The sequence below is a fragment of the Marmota monax genome, unplaced genomic scaffold, assembly GCF_021218885.2.
Source record: "Marmota monax isolate L192 unplaced genomic scaffold, Marmota_monax_Labrador192_F-V1.1 WCK01_AAM20220418_F8-fsc00219, whole genome shotgun sequence".
Lineage (NCBI taxonomy): Eukaryota > Metazoa > Chordata > Mammalia > Rodentia > Sciuridae > Marmota > Marmota monax.
The window spans coordinates 2139195-2157126 of record NW_026692081.1 but is presented as its reverse complement, the minus strand read 5'-3'; the positions used below and the strand labels follow the sequence as shown (position 1 = coordinate 2157126).

At 33.8% G+C, this 17932-nt stretch overlaps 1 protein-coding gene across 5 annotated transcripts in view; it reads right to left on the bottom strand.

Moving 5' to 3' along the window:
- The window catches only part of Lancl2 (LanC like glutathione S-transferase 2), a 103095-nt gene that overhangs the window by 47566 nt on the left and 37597 nt on the right, over positions 1-17932 (bottom strand). For all 5 annotated transcript variants that reach the window (XM_058584797.1, XM_046460370.2, XM_046460394.2 and 2 more), the window contains exons 6-8: positions 12832-13014; positions 5041-5217; positions 2764-2836 (exon numbers count right to left, since the gene is read on the bottom strand). In XM_058584797.1, coding sequence (XP_058440780.1) covers positions 2764-2836; positions 5041-5217; positions 12832-13014 — 433 coding nt within the window. The remainder of the gene's footprint in view (positions 1-2763; positions 2837-5040; positions 5218-12831; positions 13015-17932) is intronic.

Below are 17932 nucleotides of genomic sequence, written 5' to 3'. Positions count from 1 at the left end.
TGCCCAGCATGCATGACGCCCTGGGTTCCATCCCCAGCACCAAAAACAGTTGTACTTTACATCTTCTTTAGGTTTTAAGACAGTAATTTTCAAACAAGCATTATTTGCTTTGGTCAAAATCCCCATTCTAAATCAATTAAACCTCAGGTTTCACACTTCCCTGACAGGAGCTTCTGAAAGTCTCAAGGCCTCTGTCTCCCACTCCAATCAGAACGATACCTTTCCTACAGGATTTGTTTGCTTAAGTTTTCTTTTGCCATAAAAATCACATAAAACCAAACACAAATCTTAAGCATATTTCCTCAAGAGTTTTGACAAATGCACACACTTGTGTAAAACAAACCCTGTCAAGATCTGGAATATTATAACTCCCAAGCAGTCCCCTGTGTCCATCTGTAGTCCATCCCCGCTACATCCCACAGAAGCAATCACCACAGTTGAATTTTGCCCATTTTGGAACTTCACATAAATCACAATACAGCCTTCTGTGTCTGGGTTCTCCATTTTGTTCATGTGTATGTCAGTAGTTGGTTTCTTCCTATTGCTGAGTAGTACATTATAGATTGTTTCCCTGTTTTCCTACTGGAGGACATTTCAGTTGTTTACAGCCTCCCTTACAAGTTTTGCTTGAAGAAAAGGTTCCAGAAGTTTATTTTAAAAATTCAAAAACTAGTAACCTATATAGGAACCTATTAGAAGTAAACAGGAATACTTGACACCTTTGGGAGGACCCTAGAGAAGGCCATGCTGCAATGACCCATTTTCTGGTTTTAAAGGGTAGGATACCACACTCACTGGATGGAGCACATTAGCAGGAGTATGCTCCATCATGAGGGGTCGTAGGTGTCAGCAACCCCAGCATCCTAGTAGCTCCTCTGCCTGACCTGCCACATAGACATTCAATATAACTATTTCTTGGTCCATCTGACAAGAGTTTCGTTAACACCTACCACTATGTGTGTCTGACAGGCACTGGAAAGACCCAAGGCAGGGAATTAACTTCCCAGACATCAGGGGATTGTACATTGAACAATTTTGACTCACTAGGGCTTTGAAGTTGCTATTATAAACTTGAATTTCTAAACCTGAATGACCTCCATTTAGAGTTCAGGTTCTAACTATATCATATCTGATGAAAATATACCACATTTTTATGACATAAGGAAAAGTCTCATTGAGAAATATTCTTTCTATATGATGTGCCTTGCACATGCTAGGCAAGTGCTCTACCACTGAGCCACAAACCCAGCCCTCTATGTTGTTTTTGAATATTAAAAAGATCATATTACCCAAAAGATCTGACAAATATTCTATTTTTGTTCATATTTCTATTATGTGATTAAAAGTATCACCAAGGTCAGAATAAAATAACATATATCACTAGAGGTGATTTAGACATCAAATAAAACAATAAAGGAATACTACCAATAGCTTCAACACATAAAAACTTGACATCATAGATAAAATGGGCCAATTTCTCAAAAGCAGGAAACTCCTACAACACACCCAATATGAAACAGAAAAAGGAAACAGCCCTATAACTATTAAAGAAATTGAAATTATTTTAAAATCTTGGAAAAAGAAATTTCCAGACCCAGAAATGTTTACTAGAGAAGTCTACCAAACATTAAAATTTGATTTACACTAATTTTTCCACCAATAAATACAAAGCCTGTCCCAGAAAACAGAAGAGAGGAGAGTTCTCAGGATAGTTCATTAGATCACGATTACGCTGCTACCAAAATAAGATAAAGACAGTGCAAAATAGGAAAACTAGAAATTAACACCCTTCATGAATACAGATGTAAAATTCTTATTATATAAGGCTAGCTTCTGGAACCCTTTCTTCTAACAAAAACTTGTCGGGAAGCCTGGGAAAAGCCCAAATGTCCTTCAGTAGAAATCATTTTATTAGTTCTGAAGTTTACTTTGGGATAAGTATAAGATGTGGCTCTAAAGTAATTAAAGGTTACTTTATTATGAATTTATCTCAACTGACCTTTTAGTCTTTGTCCTTTGATTTTTGTGGCTTATAAGTTAATACACACAAAAATATAAAAAAAGAAGTTAAGTCCCTCTGTAAGACTGTTATTTTTTTTCCTTAAGTTACATTCTGTTGTGCCCAGAGCAGACTGATAATTTTTGTTGCTTTTACTGGTGGCCTGTTATTGCTCATTTCCAGAACGTTCTTCAATATTTGTTTATTTTTTTCCCAATCACTAGTATTCCTAAGTACTAATACTTCCAATTAATTATTAATACTTCCTTATATAATTTATATATACATATAATCTAAATATATAATATAATATAAATACATAATTTAAGTTTATATAAAATAAATATATTTATTTTTAACTATTCAAGCTTCCTGTGAGTACATTAATATTACAATATTACAAGTGAAATGCAAGAGGTATCACCCAGATGCTTATCTCTCCTACTGCTCAGTAGCAAGCCTTCCATACTGTATCCATATCACTAGATCTAATCACTTCCATACTTTGTCTGCATATACTTCACATCTACAGATACTTGGATGATATTCACAACAAAAAGAAGGCAACATAAAGACATACTCAATATCATTTTCAGGCATCAATTAATCTGTGTACTGCTATTTTAGTTTTGGAATTTTTACTCATGTAAGATCAAATATACTACTGCTAATCCCCAGAGACAGGGAGATCAATTTCACTCACCCGGATGCTTAAATCTATAGTTGTTTTTTTTTTTTTTTTTTTTTTTTTTTTACTCTCCTACCTTCAAACAGGGAATATGGTCTATCAGGAATGCGGCATCCATGCGCTCCATAATCTAGACACCACTCTGCAAACTAAAAAGAAAGCATTTCTTTTTAAGAACAGAATTTTCATTTGGTGAAAGGCAATAAATGAGATACTACAATGAATTCACCAGAACCGACAGTGTTTTGGAGCAAAGGCTCAGGACTGGACAACAGTGCTACTTCCTCTCAGAGGGCTGAGTCCTGGCAAGTTATGTTATGCACCTCTCTTCACCTGTTTTTTCATCTGCAAGGTGGTATCTACCTCATCCATTGTCTGTCCTTTCTAGGCATCTGCAGCTGCCCACCCAGTTATCATTTCCAAAGTAACTCCAAACACTTGCTTTGAATTAAAAAACCTGGCTCGGAAGCTGCCTGCAGAATCAGCTGCTGGCTCCCCCTGGTGATCTCCTGTGGCAGCAGCATCAGCCCTGGCCAGGGCCATTCTCAGTCACACTCTTGTTAAACATAATCTATACTCTCACTTTTCTTATCTCCGATTCCTCCACTTTCTTATGCACCATTGTTTGACAGTTCCACCTTGAAAATGCCTCATCCCTTAGCTTTGTCAGTGCTTTCCTTTTGAGAAATATTGAGTTCTCAAACCTCTTCAATGGGATTTTTCTATATTATAATAAACTTCCATTTTATTTTCTTAAGGTAACAATATCAAATTTAGCACATGTTTAATAACACTTGTTCTGTTTTGTATTTTCCAAATATGCTTCCTCTTTTCCCTTGTTTGATCAGCATCTACCTGGTTTTCTTAGACAATAGGAAAACACTCAGGTATTTCCATCCTCTCCACCCTAAAGAAAAAAAAGATGGCACTAAATTCTGTTCTACATCCTAAACTCTCCATTCTACCATATTTTTTCTTGCATTAATGTGTGGAAACACAACCTCTGCCTCATCCTTCCGAATGGAACTAAAGCCATCTTTCTAAAAGAGGAGTCTCAAAATGGACCCCCATCTTTCAAATCAGTAATCAATGCCAGCTGATTATTAAAATCACCTGCAGAGGCTTTAAACTATTAGTGACACTCTCACTTAATTGGTCTACAGTGGGCCCTGTGATGTCAGGTGTTACTGAGGTTGAAAACAGCTAACAGACTTATTTTCTTTGGCTTCTGCCCGCATAACTTTATCTCTTACTAACCACTCTTCCTATGACATCCCACAACACTGAAGTGCTCAGAGTTTCCAGAATACACAGAGCTATTTTGTGCCTTGGCAGTTTTATACAAGTTATTCTCCCTATCAGGAATGTATTCCACCCCTTAGCCACCTGGCTCCTGGTCCACCTGAGATTTCATCATTGAAGAACCAGCTGTATCTTAATCCTACTAAAGTCTTCAAAGTCCCCATATTTACTTAAACATCTACAATTATAATTATCAAGGCTGATGCAGCCTGCAGAACCTAGCTGCTTTATACCTCTGTCTCTCCTGTTCTGGCCTCCCCACTCCAAGCTGCAGCTACCACAAACTTCACACAGCTCCCCTGTGTGCTTCACAACTCCAGAGCAGTTTCTTCTCTTTTTAATACCTTACCTCATACCTCTTTGCTGAACTTCTAGCTGTTCTGTAGGTACTAGTCTGGATGTTTTTTCTGAACTCCCACACCCAGTTTGGGCCCTAACCTCTTAATGTGCTTCTACAGTATCCACAATCCTCTGTGTGTGTTTACTCAGAGGCACCAACAAGAGGTATATTCTATTTCAGTTAAGAAAATGACTATAATTGTAACAGATGTTCATTGATCAAAAGGTATAAAGAATATATCAACCATAAGGACTCCATCTATCAAGACTCATGGTAAATATTTTCTTCCGACATCTATTCTATGAAATGCGTATAATAATGAATATACTAGCAAATATTTATTTGAAAAGGAAGCTTGAAGAAATGTGCTTAAATTCATAAAATTACACAGTTTTATAACAAATAAACACAGTATAGATGGTAATTCTAACCAAGTAGTGTGACTCCAAAACTCCTGTTCTTCAGAGGTCATTTACATGTGTTATTCCTGTCTTATAGACAAGTACACCACAGTATAGGGAGGCCAGGGACAAAACTTTGCCAGAAGAAACCAGGGGTTTTCCCTTGTGATCAAAAAAGGAAGCAGATTTGGAAGGTAGAAAGCAAATTAAGTTTTAGTAAACATGTGTAAGGTGGGAAAAACAGGTTAAAAGAAGAAAAAGAACTGTTTGGGGACTTTGTACAAGTTCTGGGGTGTTCAGATGTCCTCACCTTGCAAGCTCGGTAGAGATACTTTTTATCCTTTGTGACATGGTAAAGAGACAGAAAAGAATAGCCATTCCCAGAGGTCCCATGGCAAATCCCGTATCCCTTTCGGAGCAAACCTCGCTGCCAAATCACATCACTACACTCCATGGCCTCTTTCAGGTATTTCTCCTCCTTAAAAACCTGGGCAGTAAAAAACCAAAACAGTGTTAATAAGATGGTCTCAATGAAGAGTTAGTAAAATCCTTTTCCTTCCTGGTTAGAAAATTACACAATGTTAGGAAAACAGAAATGGCACTAGGGTAAAAACAAACAAACAAAAAACCAATAGCACTAACAGTGCATCATTTCTTACAGTCCCAATCAGCCTATTCTTCTTGGCTTCCTCTTTTGTAGTTCGGCATAAGTAATCCTAAAATTAAGCTTAAAAATTAGTTATTAAAGTTACCCAAAAAAATTAGTTATTAAAGTATGAACAGCTGCAGAGACAAACAGGTACAGTGAAGGCAAATGACTGACAGAAGAAGCTGTTTGTTTTTACTCCCCAGACTCCCTTATAAATTTTCTTCTCTCTTTTCTTATTTTTCATTTATTGCTTCCCTGGTCCTTTTCTCAGAGTCTGTTAATAATTTCAACAGCTTATGAACTCATGCCATTTAAGTACAAATGAGTTTGGACAATGAAAGACATGAAGGCCATTAGACATGATCTACTTATGGTGGCATACAGGATCCATCTACTAATGACTAATGAGTACTGGCACTAGGCCGAGAAGAGCTCTGAGGCTGTAGGCAGGGAAAGGCACTTCTAATCATGAAGGGAATTAAATGTTTCCAAAATTAGGCTGCCAGAGTCAAAAGAAAGATTCCATTTCTTCACCATGATGGCAACTGAAAGGCAGGTTCTGGGGTCAGACTGTCTGACTCTGAATCCTACTTCTGTCATCTTTCAATTTGGACAAGTCACTTAATCATTATGTCTTAGTTTTCTGTAAAAAGATAACCTTTCCTTATTTTTATTTGTTTTTTTTTAGTTACACATGACAGTAGAATCTATTTTAATATACAAACATGGACTATATCTTATTCTAATTAGGATCTCAGTCTTGTGGTTGTACATGATGTGGAGATTCATTGTGGTGTATCCATATATGTACATAGGAAAGTTATGTCAGATTTATTCCATTGTCTTTCCTATTCCTATCCACCTTCCCTTCATTCCCCTTTGTCTAATCCAATGAACTTCTATTGTCTGCCTTCCTTAATGTGGGTTAGTATCCTCATAACAGGAGAACATTTGACCTTTGGTTTAGGGAGACTGGCTATTTCCACTTAGCATGATAGTCTCCAGATTCATCCATTTACCAGCAAATATCACAAAGTCATTCTTTTTTATGGCTGAGTAATATTCCATTGTGTATGTAAGCCACAATTTCTTTATCCATTCATCTGTAGATAGGCACCTAGGTTGGTTCCATAGCTTAGCTATTGTGAATTATGCTGCTATAAACATTGATGTGGGTGTGTCAATATAGTATGCTGATTTTAACTCCTTTAGACATATAACAAGGAGTGAAATAACTGGATCAAATGGTGGTTCCGTTCTTAGTTTTTCTGAGGAATCTCCACAGTACTTTCCAGAGTAGTTGCCCTAATTTGCAGTTCCACCAACATTTTTTCACTTCAAAGGCTTGTTGTGAGAATTAAAAAGAGATAATGTACAAGAAGCTCTTAGAACAGCACCTGGCACATAGCATGTACTAACTACTTCCTATCTTTAATTAACCATTATTTTTTCTGTTATCCTGCCAGCATGACTACTTTACATTGTTAGCTGCATCTTAAATCCCTTGAGAATTAACTGTAAAATGAAACACCTTAACCTATTTTAAAGAAATACTAGGTCAAAGCTAACAGCTGAAAAGACACTAAGAGGCTATGTCTTGAAATCATGTGTGTGAAGAAACCCTAAACCTCTTTCTAGTGGTTGCTAGGGGCATGTGAAGATTGAAAGAGAAATCAGTTAGGTGTTTTTCACTGTCCTGCTGTATTGGTAGGACTGAGGATGCTATGGAAGGCCCATAATGCTACCTATACTTTTAGTTTCCCTGCCCCCATCATATACTCTGATGATTCTCTATGTGAAAAGCAATTTTTAATAATGAGACATTTGAAAAATTAAGTATTATAGAAAATAAGCTCCCAGATTTAATCACAGATTCATGATCTTTACATTGTAGCAATCATAATTAGATGGGAAAATCCACTGACTTAGCCATATTCTTTTTCCTGATGGTAGATTTCTGAGATGTGTCAGGATAAATGAGACAGCAATGCATAAGAAATCATAAGGGATCTGGAGTCAGGAGACTTAAGAGTCATTCTTCTATATCTACTAATATTGTGATCTTGGGCAAGTCATGTGACTTCTCTGGCCCTGTTTGCTTACGTTATAAAATTGATTAACTCTGAGATGACTCTAATGTTGCAAACAGAGATAAGAGTCTTAGGTAACGATTAAAAATATCTTAAAGGATGCAAAGGAAATGAAGGTGAAATAAAGACAAGTCTAAGATAAATGAAAATCAATTTGTTGTCACCAAACCTGGACTACAAGAAATGCTAAAGCAAGGTCTATAGGCGAAAGGAAACACAAATCTGAACCTGTAGGAAAGTATGCAATACACTAAAAATATATGTGAATAAATACCAAAACTACCTTAATTTCTTTTAAATACTTAGGAAATATTTAAATAAAAAATATAATTTGTTTTCTAATTTAAAATTTATAATTTTAAATTATACTGGGGTTTATAATATTTGTAGGTGTAGTATATATGGCACAGTGTAAAGAAAGGGAGTAAATAGAACTATTAAGCTTACCAGTTATTACATCCTATGTGAAGTGATATATTATTCTACACGGAGTGTGAAATGTTAAGGATATACATGCAATCCCTATAGCAACCACTAAAATTAAAAATGTTCAAATAGATAAGAGTCAACAGAGAAACTAAAATGGAATTCTAAAAAATATTCAGCAAATATATCTTAGCTCCATGAAAAATAAAATGTCAGAACTAAATCTAACTATATGAATAATTACATTAAACATACATGAACTAAACATTACAAATAAAAGGCTGAGATATTTAGACTGGATATAAGTCCATAGGTTGAAAACAAAAATATATATCATGCAAACAGTAGTTATAAAATTCTGGAATGACTATATTAATATTAGGCAAAGCAGACTTAAGACAGAATATTATCAGAGATAAAGGGGATATTTTATATTGATAAAAGAGCCAATTCATTAGGAATACATTAGTATCATAAATTTGTATATGTCTAATAAGAGAGTTTCAAAATACATGAAGCAAAAACTGACAAATTTAAAGATTGTAGCAGTCCTCCTCGCCATAACTGAGAGAAAAAAAAAATTGACTAAACATATCTAAAAGGCCATAGAACAGGGGTTATCAAACTATAAGCCCATATGATCTGATTCTGTAAATAAAATTTACTGGGAACATAGTCATGATCATTCATCTATATAATCTATGCCTGTTCTTGTGCTCTACTGACAGCACTGAGTAATTGCACAAGAAATGGTATGGACCCCAAGACTAAAACATGTATTATCCAAGTCTTTACAGAAAGTATGTAGACCCCTAACACAAAATAACTGAATAAAACCTTCAACTATCTAACCTAATTAACATTTGAAGAAAACTATGCCAAGTAACTAAAGAATATACACTCTGATCAAAGTGCCTGATACATCATTCATCAAGACAGACTAAATATTGAGTCATAAAATGAGTCTAAATAAAATTTAAAAGATTTAAGTATGTTATCTGACAACTATGGAATAAAATAACAATAAAATAAAATATCTAGACAAATTTCAACTCTCTGAAAATACATAATGTACTTCTAAATAATCCATGGACCAGAAGAGAAATCATAAACTAAATAAAAAAGAAAAAAAATTCAGAGATAAAGCTAAAGCACTGCTTAAATGGAAATGTAAAGTTTTAGATGCTGTATTCAGGGGAAAATACGAAAGGTATAAAAATCAATGACCTAAGGTTCTATTTTTTAAAAATTTAAAAAAGAAGAGAAAATTAATATCAGGTGGAAGTTTTAAAGGAAATAGAAGAAAAGCAAAATGAGGTAAAAAACAGAACCCAAAGAAAATTAACAGAGTTAAACATTGTTTGTTTGAAAGACTAACAAAACTGATAGGGGAAGTGGGGGGAGAGGGAAAGATAGAGAAAACAAATTATCGATATCAAGAATGAAAGAGAAGCATCACTACAGACTCTACAGACAGTAAAAAGATAATAAGGGACTTTTAGGAATAACATTGTGCCAGTAAATTTCACAACTTAGGTAAATGAGAAGATATATTGAAAAAAATTAAAACTGATACAAAATGAATTCAATTAAAGAAACTGAATTTCTAATAAAAATTATGACACAAATATATGGAATATGAATTTTATATAAAATATTTCTGAATATAAAAGGAGGAAACCCTTTATAATTGATTATGTAATCAGACATCAAAATCAACAAAAATGTTAAAGGAAAAGAAAATTATAGACTAACAGAGACATAAAAATCTTTAACAAAATATTAGTAAACTAAATCTGACCATATTAAAAAGGATAATAAAAATCATGTTCAATTGAAGTTTGCAATAAGAACACATATTGGCTTAACTTTCGAAAAGCAGTCAACATAAGCCCACTACAGTAACAAAATAAATGGAGGACAACTATAGAAGCATTTGAATAACTGAAGGGAAAAAAAGAGAAAATTCAACATCCATTCATGATAAACAGTAATGAAAGAAAAATCCTCAATCTGATAAATAACATTTAAGAAAAACAGTTAAGTATATTTGATGATGAAATATTTAATTTTTTCTCTATGGCTGGGATCCTTTCTATTTAATATTGTATTATAGATCCTAAGCAATGCAATAAATAAAGGGGAAAAAAGCATAAATTGGAAAAAAAGAAGTAAAACTGTCTATATGTATACAATGATAGTATTGAGGAATTACAGAAAGCTACTAGAATTACTATGTGAATTTAGCAAGCTTACAGAATATCAAGTCAATATACGAAAATCAATTCTATTTCTATACACAAGCAATGAATAGTTAAAAACATGTAAATAAATGAAATACTTAGAAATAAGTTTAAAAAAATATGTGGAAGACCCGTACATAAAAAAAAAACACTATAAAACACTATAAAATATAAATAAATGGAGAGAGATAAAATATTTGTAGATAGGAAAACTTAGTACTATGAAGATGACACTTCTGTCTAAATTGATCTTTAGATTCAATGCACTCTCACTCAAAATACTAACAGGCTTCTTTTTTAGAAGTTGATAAGCTGACACTAAAATTTATAGAGGAGTTCAAAAAGAACCTTAGAATATTCAAATTGGTTTTGAAAAATAACAACAAAATTAGAAGTCTTAAGTTACCAGACTCAAAACTTAAAGCTAAAGTAAGCAAAACAGCATTATAATAAGACAGTATCAAAAAGACAAGTCAAAATAACAAAATAAAATTTTAAATAAAAAGAAGTCCATACTTCTTAGGTCATTCCATATTTTTATAAAGGCACCAAATGAATCAAGTGGGAGAAATTGTAACACAGAATATTCAACAAATAATGCAGGAACAATCCTTAAGATCAAAATAAAGCAACTCATTCCTTTCATAATATAATAAACAAAATTTGAAATAGGCCTAAATGTAAAAGTCTAAAACCAAAAAGCTTCCAGAAGAATATTATCTGTATAACTTGAGGGTAGACAGGTTTTTGGACAAGACACACAAAATTAATTACCACAAAAGAGTGATAAAATTTACTGAAATTAAAAACACTATTAATCAACAGATACCAGAAAGAATATTATTATGGTTTGGACATGAGGCGTCCCAAAAAATCTCATGCTAGGCAATGCAGGAATATTCAGAAGTTAAATGATTACATTACAAGAGCTGTAACCTCATCAGTGGATTAATCCATTTGATGAATTAATAATCTGAATTAACTACTGGGTCCTAATTGTAGGCAGGTAGGGCAGGGCTGGAGGAAGTAGGACACTACAGCATCCCCTTGGGGATTATATCCTTTGGCCTTCTCACAGGCAAGCTCATACTCCCTCTCCCACACCCCTTTGTGTTTCCTGACTGCCATGAGTTGAGCTGCTTTCCTTCACCACTCCCTTCCACCATGATGTTCTGCCTCTGCTTCACGTCAGGCCCACAGAGATGGAGTCTGGCCTACCATGGTCCGAACCTCTGAAACCATGAGCCTAAAATAAACTTTTCCTTCTCTATGTTGTTCTTGTCAGGTATTTTGATCATAGTGACACAAAGCTGACTAACAAAAATGATTAGAAGAACTCAGACTGGGAGAGACTATTTGTGAAATATATAGCTTACAAAAAAATCAGAAATATATGAAGAATTCTTATAACTCAATAATAAAGCAGCCCCTCAGCAGGGAGTCACCAGGAGGACTGGGCTACAAAAGCTGATACTCTTAAAGGTGAAAGAGGAAAAGGAGTTTTAAAAATAAAAACTTTGAATTTTGGTAGTCTTACATCTGATATGAATAATAAAGGATACATGTTTGTACTGTCAATATTATGCTAACACCTTACTATTGAAAATTTTGTAATATTAATACATACATTATCATGCCACTGATGTTACAATTGCTCTAATATACAAATAAGAAGAGGCAGTGATTTGAACAGAATTATGTTTTAATTTTAAAGCTAGAATAATGTTAAGATGAATCATTAAATTCTCCTGATTTTTAAGAGTAAAAGTCTAAAACCAAAAAGCTTCCAGAAGAATATTATCTATGCTGTCAACAAATACCATAACTGAGTCATTTCTGAATGTTCATATTTTTTATACTATTTAAAAATTTGGGGTGCTATTGTTGAAAGAGAACTAAAAGAATTCTGAGAAACTATTCTATATCATAAGTTAATTTACCACAATTTTTTTCTAAGGAATTTATTATAGTTAGTCATAAAGGGAAAAAAGAATCGAATTCAGTTAACAGTTTTTGTTATTTTCATGTAGCAATGTGAATTCTGCTCCATTAATTCTATCTATCTCTTCAAAACAAAAGAACTTATTAAAATATTGCATTGATTAGAGTAATTATTGTAGTTATATTTGTATACTTTTGTTACTAAATGAGCAATAATCTCCAACATCAATTATTATAAAGATGTATTAAAATAAAAATAAATTAATCAGTGGAGATACTGCCTATTTTCCCATAATACCCCAGAGGTACAAAACTTGAACGCCACTCCTATTTCTTGTGAATAATTTTGTTAACAATTTTAAAAGCCCTTGAATGATAATTATTATAATCCAGCAATAAATGCTTATGCAAGCAAGGGTATAATATAATGTGAAGACAAAAAAATAATTGGTTCTCATTCTTTCTACTGTTTTCTTGGATACTAACACTCATTAGAATGAAAATCATCAGTCTTGTCATGTATTTCTTTTACACATGAATGTAAACTCTGTTAAACATGCAAACACACTCACAATACTGGTCACAGCAGCAGTGAATAGTGAAATAAAGACATTTTCTATTTATTTTATAAAAATATTAATTCAAAACGGCTTTTCATGTGCGGTTGAATGGGCTTACCAAAATCAAACTGAAACTTGGTGAGAACTGGATCCTGTACAGTGGAAGCTTATGAAACCAACTGAAATACTGACCTTATATGCTTGCATGAGCATATGGATGACACCTGGGGCACCATGGCACCAGTGGACCAATCGATCTGTTTCATTGCTTAATGAAGATGGATAATTCCCAGATCGAAATTTCTTGTGGCGTACATAATCGATACTAGGCTTCACCATTTCTATTAAGGTTTCTTGGTCCACTTTTGCTGCAGGCTTTAAAGAAACAAAAACAAAACAACTTTTCGGAATTTTTTTAAAAATCTTTGTATCAATGGCTAATATAATAAAGCATAAATTACCTGGAATACTGAGGAACATATAAAATTAGAATTAATTCAATTATTTGTTTTAAATACTTAGGCGGACCTTTGTTTATTTCAACTCTTTTTAAAATCTCTCTAAAATTTATTAGTGTCAGAAAAGATATATTTTATTTTTACTTTGATGCATTAGGATCGTCAACTTGAAGTCATTATATAGCAAGGGAGAAGACTAAGCTGAATCTCTAATGAATCCAGGACTATGAAGGATTTTATTTAGATGTTTTTCTTGTCCAAAAACTGATCCTTGATTTCTTCCCATGTGGCTCTTATCCCAATTCTCCCAAATCTATTAACTGGCTTTGTCACTGCAGGCAAATAATAAAAATAACAATAATAATATTATTATAGAAAAATTGTTATATTTATTATTATATAATATTATATCATTGTTATTACATTATTACTAATTATTTTGGTACTGGTTATTGTTGTTGTTGTTGTTATTATTATTATTATTATTATTATTAATTATTTTGGTACTGGAATTAAACCCAGGGACATTTTACCACTAAGCTATATCCCCAATCCCTTTTATTTTTTTGTTTTGAAACAGGATCTCACTAAGTTGCTGAGGATCTTGCTAAACTGCTGAGGCTGACTTCAAATTTGCCATCTTCCTGTCTGAGCCTCCCAATTATCCAGAGGTAATATAAATTATAATGGTAAAGTGAAATACTACTTACAATTGTTATTATTATTGTTCTATTAAAGCCAAAGAAAATCTACAACATGATGTTTTCTTCTATAACACAAAATGAAAACCTCATTTCTTTAACAAAAAGTTAATTTTGTTAAACACAAAGAAAAGAGATAATTTTAAGGATCATTAATGTTTCTAAATTTCACATAGGTAAAACTACTTTATTATGTTTTTAATTTAATTTACATATTAGAAAATCTTTAAGTGTTTTCCTTGACACACATTTAGAGATTAGATTTTTGTTTTTCAAACTACAGGTCATGCAATATATTTCCAAAAAGGCTAACCAGTAATTTTAAAAAGTTATTTTACACAGATAATGTAATCAAATAGTTTTACATGTCAAAAAAATGTTTGGGAAGCTTATTTCAAAAAGCAACATTCAGTGTTTCTTCCCAGGATACAACTGTGATTTTGTCTGTATTTTTGCTGTATCTTCATATTTCCTGAATATTTCTAAAAATGCCTGCATAGTGTAGACTTACTAATTCTAGACTTCATCTATGGGATTCTCCTGTGGCAGGCAGATGATTATAATTTCCCTTTTCAAATCATCCCAAGAGAATTTTATTCCATCATCAATTTTTGTTACATTCATATTCACTGTGCTCTTTACAGACTGAACTATGTAAATATTCCTTGCTGCTTAGACAAGGAACATACTAAAGTACATATCTTAAGAGTTTTATTACTTTCAGTTTTTCCAAAAGTTAGTAACTTTCTCACTCTTTTATTTAGTTGGTTTTCTTTGAATTGCCATCTAAGTTTTTTTCTCATGCACAAACAGCTTGCAAAGTCTCTCAATTTAATTTTCCACAAAGTCAAAACTGCTGTGATTTTTTTTTTTCCTCATGGAGAAAGCTCTTCAATCTCATTCCATTCTTTTTTTTTTTAAATTGGTTGTTCAAAACATTACAAAGCTCTTGACATATCATTTTTCATACATTTGATTCAAGTGGGTTATGAACTCCCATTTTTACCCCAAATACAGATTGCAGAATCACATCGGTTACACATCCACGTTTTTACATAATGCCATATTAGTGACTGTTGTATTCTGCTGCCTTTCCTATCCCCTACTATCCCCCCTCCCCTCCTCTCCCATCTTCTCTCTCTACCCCATCTGCTGTACTTCAATTCTCTCCCTTGTTTTTTTTTTTTTTTCCCCATCACAACCTCTTATATGTAATTTTATGTAACAATGAGGGTTCTCCTTCCATTTCCCTGCAATTTTCTCATTCCATTCTTAATCAGTTATTTTCTAGGACTTGTGTACAACTGCTGTACTGGGACAGCCACCTGTCAACTTCATGGAGATTCCATTCCCTCTCTCTTGTACAGGGTCTCTTTTCCTGGATTTCTCTCTTAGTTAACTCCCTTCTAGTAGCTTCCTGAGATAGGATGCAGGGGAATTAATTTTTTTCTTTTTTTTTTTTTTAAGAGAGAGAGAGAGAGAGAGAGAGAGAGAGAGAGAATTTTTTAATATTTATTTATTTTTTTTTAGTTTTCGGCAGACACAAACATCTTTGTTTGTATGTGGTGCTGAGGATCGAACCCGAGCCGCACGCATGCCAGGCGAGCATGCTACCGCTTGAGCCACATCCCCAGCCCATGGAATTAATTTTTTGAGACTGGGATATTTAAAACTGTCTTTGTTCTAGCCCACATTTAAATGATAATTTTCAATGCTGAAAATCATTTTTACTCAGAACATGAAGGCGTTTCCATTTCTCTTTTAGCTTCAATGAAACTGCTGTAAATTCCAATGCTATTTTGATGTCCAACCTTGGTATATGACCTTTTTCCTCTTGAAATTTTAACATATCTCTTTAAGTTTTCACAATAATGTGGTATGGATAATTTCCCCCATTTATTATATAACAACTTGGTAAGTTTTTTCCAATATGACAACTCATGTCCCTTGGTTCTAGAACATATTCTTTTACTACATTTCTTAAAATTTCCTCCCTGCTATTTTGTATTCTCCTTTACCAGAAGTCCTATTAATTAGATGTTGGACCTCCTAAATTAATCCTATTATTTTATTTTCCCACTGTTTATTTCTGTCTGCTAAGATATTTGATTTCCAAACATTGTTATAATTAAAAAAAAAAAAACCAACTATTTTATGTGTGTGTATGTGTGTGTCTTGTTTTTGTTTTATTTTGTTTTGTTTTTGGTGGTGCTGGGGATTGAACCCAGGGCCTTGTGCATGAGAGGTAAGTACTCTACCAACTAAGCTATATCCCCAGCCCCAACTATTATATTTTTAATTTTTAGAGCTCTTTCTTATTCCTCAAATGTTTCTTGTATGCAACTGCTTCTCTTATTTGCCTAAAGACATTAATTATTAATTTGATTTCTGTGATGTTTTCTTTTTCTTCCTAGAATATATGTTCTGAGTTTCTTTTTTCAACTTGTTTATTAGGTCTCTCATCTTTCAAGTTGGAGACTTCCTTCAAATGTCTGAAAATTCTTTGGCTGTTTGTCTATATTTTGTATAAAGTAGTACAAAGCTCACTGAATATACTCTAAACACGGGGGGATTTGTTCAATAGTAGAAATCACTTTAGAGTTGTAGGATAATTTTTTAATCGGGATTCTACAAACAAAACAGAACCAATATGGTATATTATACAGAGAAAAAGACTTTTAAGAAACTGACCAATACATTTAAGAGTCTTGAGTCCACATATGAATGGCATTATCAGAAGGCTGAAGACTCAAAAGTGTTGCAGTTCATATCCAAAGGCAGTCTGCTAAATAACCAGAAAGGGCTAATGTTGCAGATGAAGTGAATTCTAAATACAGTCTGCTGGAAGATAGCCTCTTACTTAGCAGGGAAGTTCTGCCTTTGGTTGTATTTAAACATTCTATTGATTGGATAAAGGTCCCCACTCATATTATGGAAGACAATTTACTATACTCAAAGTCCACCAATTTAAATGTAAAACTTATTCAAAACCACCCTCACAGAAACATCCAGAATAATTTTTGACCAAATATCTGGGTACCATGGCTCAGCCAAGCTGACACATATAATTGATCATCACAGATTTCTAGCTAACTTTTTTAATGGGAACTTTCAAATACCTATGTCTGTAAATCTTTTATCTGAGCTTGTTTTCTCAAAAAAAGGAGACTTCAATCCCTCATCTGGTGTATGGGTGGAGTTTTCATTGGCCAGGGGTTGAGGATATGTCTGAGGCTGGCTGTGACAAAGGGTGATCTCATCATACAACTACTTAGACTTTCATTCAAGCCCCCTTCACCAACCTCTATACCTGGCATCTCTAATCAAAATAGTAGATTCAATTCTTTCAGACTATTGCAGTTTAGACATGAAGTGTCCCCCAAAAGCTCATGTGTGAGATAATGCAAGAAGGTTTAGATGTGAAATGATTGGGTTATGAGAGCCTTAACTCAATCAGTGAAGTAATCCTCTGATAGGGATTTACTGAGTGGTAAGGATGACAGGTAGGATGTGGCTTGGGGAGGTGGGTCACTGGGAGCATGTATTAGGGGTATATGTTCTGTCCCTGGAAAGTGGAGTCTCTGCTTCTTGGTGGCCATGTCCTGACCTGTTTTCCTCTGTCACATTATTCCACCATGATGTTCTGCCTCACCTTGAGCCTTAAGGAATAAAGCCATCTATCTATGGACTGAGATCTCTGAAACTATAAACCCCCCAAATAAACTTTTCCTCCTCTAATTGCTCTTGTTGGGTCTTTTGGTCACAGCAACAAAAAAGCTGACTAAAACAGACCTAAATCCTCTTTGTTTCCAGCAGGAGTTAAGAAGTGAAATAGTCATCTCACTTTGCTGGATGGAGATACTTACAAAGAACCAATGGCTCTTTATAAAAATGTTTGTAGAGCCCTCTGCTGACCTGCCCTCACTGCCATATAGACACATGTCTCATGCCACTTTTATGGTACATGTCACTTGAAATTCCTTAGTCATAGGGTTTGCAAGAGAAACTGGCTTGATTCCTTCTGGCAGCCTCTAATTTATTAAGGCACTTTTGTGTGATCTTCTTCTATCCTGTTAGGACATTTGTCATTCATTCACCTCTTTCCAGTTTATATATTCACAGTTTGGGGCTCTA